General features: G+C 33.3%; 1 protein-coding gene across 7 annotated transcripts; it reads right to left on the bottom strand.

Moving 5' to 3' along the window:
* Positions 1-1345: 1345 nt before the first annotated feature.
* Positions 1346-4106, bottom strand: LOC123229280 (pentatricopeptide repeat-containing protein At1g12300, mitochondrial-like). Of its 7 annotated transcripts, XM_044654976.1 has the most exons (4): positions 2626-4097; positions 2416-2445; positions 2327-2358; positions 1346-2239 (listed from the first exon to the last, which is right to left on the bottom strand). In XM_044654976.1, the coding sequence occupies exons 1-4, from the start codon at positions 4010-4012 to the stop codon at positions 2066-2068; spliced, it is 1623 nt and encodes a 540-aa protein (XP_044510911.1). In that variant the 5' UTR covers positions 4013-4097; the 3' UTR covers positions 1346-2065. The 7 variants fall into 7 exon arrangements, with proteins under 7 accessions (XP_044510911.1, XP_044510908.1, XP_044510910.1 ...); XM_044654973.1 differs by having other exon boundaries at positions 2416-4100; XM_044654975.1 differs by having other exon boundaries at positions 2327-2445; positions 2626-4099.
* Positions 4107-6000: the final 1894 nt, after the last annotated feature.

Raw genomic sequence — 6000 nt, 5'->3', positions numbered from 1 at the left:
TCAATTACCCCCCAACATAAAATATCCATACCCCCATGCAGTACATAATGTAAAATATCTATAGGCCCCCACACATAACACATTATATACCCTATATTTTCAATTAGAGTTAGATTCGAAGCAAGTTTACAAGCTTTATTAATAAAACTTAATGATTAAATGCTTGTGCTGCTGAAATAAATCGAGTTGTTAATGTAATGGTGTCAACTTAATAATTAAATGGTTGTGCTCTTGAAATAAATCGAAGAAGAAAAGTATTGGAATAAATGGTTGTGAAAGTATTGTGGTATCCATTGTCAAACTTCACTTAACTGAGGAAGAAAAACCAAAAAACAGAAAAGGTGGATGCCTTATGGTTCACTGACAATGGAAACTAAGAGTGGTTCTGGTTTAGTTCATTAAAGTTAACATAGTAAGATGCAGCTTTTCTATTTGAGAAAAGTACCGCCTAGAAACAAAAAAACATACGCTACTAGTGATGTTACGAGCTCCAATGTCCAACTTGGATGAATTAGAAGTAGTTAGAACTATTGGAATCATAGGGACAAAAATTAATTTAATTGGATTATGTTTTTTTCTTGTTTTTTTGATAGGTTTATTTGAATTATGTTACTTTTAGGTGTTATATACATTTTAATAATGTTCTGTCGTTCTCTTCTTTCACTTTATTTTCTACTGCGTTTCAGGGTTATGGAGTATCATGTTATTCAAGTGGATGGATTCTGATTTAACCTTGCTACTTTGTCAGTATACTTTGTCGAGATTCTGATGGTGCTCTAGTTAGTGCTCCACCACTTAAGGGATTTGTATGCATCTTAAATTTTATGATTGCCATTAACATAATTAGTGTGAAATGCGGCTTTTTCTATTGGTGGATATATGTATAATTGAAGTCATTTTTATTATTTTGGAAATGTGAACTTTATAATTTCTTTTTTATTTTTCTTTTTGGTGTTTGGTGGGAAAAGTTAGTAAATACTTTATAACATCATGCAAAGTGAGAAACTACTTTATAATTTGTTGCACACAAGTGTTGTTGACACCATAATTAATAGTTCCTCATGTACATATCTAATTGTTGATGATGCTGAGAAGAGAGACTCTAATTTTGTCACAAGCCTCAAAGACAAGCCCTATTTTCAGTGCATGAATTAAAGCAGAAGGCTAATTTGTGTTGTGTGATAGCAGTAGTCTTCCTCTCGCAATTTGAAACTCCATTCTGCTAGCAAACTTTAAAAGCCCATTTTTGAGATAACTGAACTTAGGTACCAAAAAGAGCAAAGAAATCAAAGGATGTAGAAGAAAATCGCCAAATTAATCAGAAGAATTTTGTTGCCATATAGAATATCCAAAAAGCACCACAACTCTCTTAATCACTAACCAGACTTGAATCTTCGTGTACTTGTTTGGCAGTTACTATTAAGAATAATTATTCCACGTAAACAATAAATCGAGAAGTAAATGTATCGAAACCTCTCAAGGACCCTCTAGTGATGGATCACAAGAGAGATTCCCTTCTACCAGGAAGGCAGCACCATCATCGAGGTTCAACTTAGCATCAGCTACCACCAACTTCTTACTAGAGACTTCATCAAGGGGATTCATCTTTCCAAAGAAATAAAGATTCCTACTAACATTGATTGGTAAAAACGAACAAATGTAGAGACTATATTTATGTATGTATATTACAAGTAGCACTAAGAGTACACAGATGAGACATTCATGATCATACCATTTCTCAATAGCATCACTTTGATCAGTGGCCTTAGGTGCTAAACCATCAACACCCTTACGAGCATCTTTGTCAGTATTTTCCTTTGAAAACAAAAATAGGCAACTGTCAGAAACAAAGATGTATACTAATATAGCAACTTGGTAGTCAAGCCAAATCAACAGAGACGAAGACAAAATCTATAACTTCAATTATATGACTTCTTTATTAATGGATTCACATAAATACAATCACCACTACAATGGTGGCACACAACTTTACATGGAAACTTCAACGTTTGCCAGGGCTCTCTTGATAAGCTACACTCCCCTGGAAAATGCACTTACTCAACAATCAACATCCTGTTGGTTCTTGGGTTGAAAAGGATGGTAGCAAATTCAGGACTTCACGATAATCTTCATGCTTTCCCAGTAAATCTAATATTATTGAACCTATGGATGCATCTGGTTTCACATTTCTCTCTTTCATTTTGTGAAGAAGTTCCACCACTTTTAAAGTCTCATTATTCTGCAAGAAACCAGACATAAGCATATTGAAAGTGACCAAATCTGGCGCAACACCATTTTGCTCCATATCTGAGAAACATTTACTTGCCATTTCTAACTTTCCTTCCTTACAAAATCCATGCATTATAATGTTATATGTAATAACATCTGGAACAAAGCCATTACTATGTAATCTGTTGAACATTTCCCAAGCAATATTGAGTCTCCCTGTTTTGCACAACCCATTAATGAGACAATTGAAAGTTGTGATGTCAGGTTGAATGTTTCGATTTATTAAAGTGTAGTACAGTTCAACAGCCTCCAAAACACAACCATTTTTGCAATAACCATCAATAAGAATACTATACGTAAATAAGTCGGGAGGCAAATTACTAAGTTGCATCTTACCAAATAGCATTTTTGCATGTCTGACATTACCGTTCCTAAAAAGCCCAGATAGCAAGGTATTATAAGCAAAAACATTTGGCCTAACTCCCACGGAAGTCATTTCCTCATAAAGATTCAAGGCTTCATCAATTTTTCGATTCTTGCAATACCAATTGATCAGAGTATTGTAGCTAACTACATCAGGTGTGCATCCCATACTCAACATTGAGGCTAAAAGTTCCTTGGCATCATCAATTTTATTTGTCAAGCATAAACCCTCCATCAAAATATTGTAGCTAAAAACATCAGGCTTACACCCCACACTTGCCATGGAATCAAATAGCCTTCTAGCATCATCAATTTGACCTGCCAAGCAAAAACCACTCAAAAATCTGTTATAAGTTCTTGTGTTGGGACTAACACCTCTATTAATCATTAGTTGGAACAACCCATTGGCTTCGTCCATCTTTCCATTGATACAGAACTTATCAATTACCACGTTAAATGTCACCACATTAGGTTTTACACCTTCCTCCAACATCTCTATAAACAAAGTTTTAGCCTCCTCCCAATTAGATGTATTACACAAACCATAAATTAGAGTGGTGTAAGTAATCACGTCTGGATTAATGCCCTTGGTCTTCATTACTGAAAACAGTTTCTTTGCCTTGTCTACTAACCCATATTTGCAAAGACCATCAATAATTGTAGTATAGCAAACAATATCAGGCTTACAAATGACACCAAATTCACCATTCCCGTTATTCATTTCTTCAAACAACTGAAGGGCAACAGTGACATTACCAGTTCTACACAACCCAGTAATCAAAGTCCCAACTGTAACCACATCCGGTCTACAACCAACCGAAACCATTTTCCTAAAAAATTCAATGGCCTTCTTAATCTTGCCCGCCATACAAAGACCATTAATCAGATTGTTAAAAGTCAAAGCGTTTGGGTAAAAACCCCTCCTAAAAATACTCCCAAGAACTACAAAACCATCAGAATCGCGTGCCATTTTTCTTAAGCAATCAATTAAAATATTCAAAATAAAGAAATCCGGCAACAACCCAGCTGAAATGAATCTCGTGTACATCACAAGAAGTTGATCAAAATGTTTTTTCTTAACAAGTGCAGAAAACAAAATACTGAAGGAAGACATAGCAGGAATTGGGTGCATATGAATCATATAATTGAAGGAATCAAAAGCTTCATCAAGAGAAAAGTTACCTGACCTGCAGTTTACACGAAGGAAATTATAAAGTTGAGAATGGTGCTTAAGAGTGGAGATGTGTTTGGGTGGTGATTTTGTGTGTTGATTTTGGGAAACTGAAGAAAGAATAGATGAAGATGAAAATCTAACATTGAAAGATGATTTTGAAGAAACAAGTGAAGTTTTAAGAAACATTTTCAGAGGACTTTTGAGAATTGGGAAGAAGAGTGTTGAAAAAAAAAAACCCTAAATTCTTTTTTGAAACAAATCAGCTCGATTCGGGTTTATCAAACCATGAACTACATCTATAAGACATTTTACTGTCAAACATTTCTTTTTCAATATATAGTTTCACTTCAAATTTCCCTCTGAGCAGTTCTACAAATTTGCATATTTAAAAATTATAAATACATACACCAACACTATTTGTTCTTGTTCAACTTTAATTTTCATACATAAATATCACAACAAAATATAAGATAAGATAATTGTTATCAATGGAATGAAGGAAATATTTTCATTATTAATTAATAATATATTAATCAAAATTTAACATGTAAACTACCTCACTGTTAATCAAGAATCAAAATTTTTCTATTACATACATTAATAAGGCACTTCATTTTGCATATTCACAGTTAGTAATATATTTAAGGGAAAAATTACTATGTCCCACCCAACTTTTAGTCTAATTTCAAAATCATAACTATGACACATAGAAAACCCAAACACCCAGCCATGAACTAACTACCATCCAAATATTCAGTTAAGGACAGGGGTAAAATCATTATTTTACCTATAAATGTCAAAACTTTGAAATTGATATCATTTTTCCCCCAGGTTTTAAAAACTAACATTCAATTCATCCTCAAAGTGTGAAAAGTTTAAATTTCACCTCTAAAGTTTGTTTTCTTCTCCAGCCACCATCATTCTGACTGACGACTGATACTTTTCATCTTTCTTCGAGATCTGACTATGAAGGACGATGAAGTACAGTCATTTAGACTCGATGATAAAACATCATCCTTCTTTTTGAGTCTTCCCATTCTGGATGACAAGAGTTATCCTTTGTCAAAGAAAACTTTCGTTTCTTCCCATCATCTACGAGATCCCTAAGCCACCAAAAATGAAACCTGGAAAGGGGGAAAAAGTGAATTTTTCAAAGTTTAGTCATGAAGGGTGAATGTGAGTTTTCTAAACTAAAGGGTGAAAATGATATAAATTTTTTAGGTTTTAGGGTTTATGAGTAAAATAATGATTTTACCCTTACTTCTAAGTGAAAATTTGGACGATAGTTAGCCCATGAGTGGATGTTTAAGTTTTTCATCTATCGTGGATATAATTTTGAATTTGGACTGAAACTTGGGTAGAAAATTGTCCTTTTCCCTATATTTAATAAATAAAACTCTATGTACAAATAATTTTATTAATTTATTTATATATAATGATGTGATGTTATGTGATTAAATGATTAAATTGTTTATTTTTTATTTTATTTCAACTTTATTCAATAGGAAAAGGACAATTTTCCACCAAAGTTTTAGTCGAAATTCAAAATCATATTCATGGCAGATATAAAATCCAAATAGCTATTCATAGGCTAACTGTAATCTAAATTTTTAGTTAGAGGCAGGGGTAAAATCGTTATTTTATCCATAAATCCTAAAACCTAAAAGCTTTATATCATTCCACCCTCAGTTTAAAAAACTCACATTTACCCCCATAATTAAACTTTAAAAAATTCACTTTTCCCCCTTTTGAGGTTTAATCTCTAGTGGCTCAGGAAACCAACTGAAGATCAAGAAGAAGTGTAGGTCTTCTCTGGCTACAAAGGATAATGAAAAATGACCCTTCATTGTCCTAATCTGAACAACGAAGTGTCGTTTAGATCTGTAAGAAGAGACGAAGGACGAAGCTTCATCGTCCTTCGTCTCATTGTCTAAACATGACGAAAGATGATGCTTTGTCATCCTTCGTCTCTTCTTATAGATCTGGACGATGTTTCATTGTCCAGATCTGGATGATAAAAGGTCGTTCTTCATAAAAATTATATTATTGATTAATTATATTTAACCCCATAACTCTAATAAAAAATTTTAATAGAAGTTGAATGATGAATGAGCATTTGAATTTTTAAAACATTGTGAGTGAGAGTTTGAGGATGGACTAAATCTTAGGTGGGA

This window comes from Mangifera indica, chromosome 11 (genome assembly GCF_011075055.1).
Source record: "Mangifera indica cultivar Alphonso chromosome 11, CATAS_Mindica_2.1, whole genome shotgun sequence".
NCBI lineage: Eukaryota > Viridiplantae > Streptophyta > Magnoliopsida > Sapindales > Anacardiaceae > Mangifera > Mangifera indica.
Note: the sequence above shows the minus strand (reverse complement) of the source record. Positions and strands in the feature narration are given on the sequence as shown.

Bases quoted from the DNA above. Each gene is read 5' to 3' on its own strand.
- LOC123229280 (XM_044654971.1), bottom strand. From the start codon at position 4,012: ATGTTTCTTAAAACTTCACTTGTTTCTTCAAAATCATCTTTCAATGTT. The intron at 2,359-2,415 runs ACAGATTACATA...ACATTATAATGC, and splicing joins TATTGCTTGGGAAATGTTCA to ATGGATTTTGTAAGGAAGGA.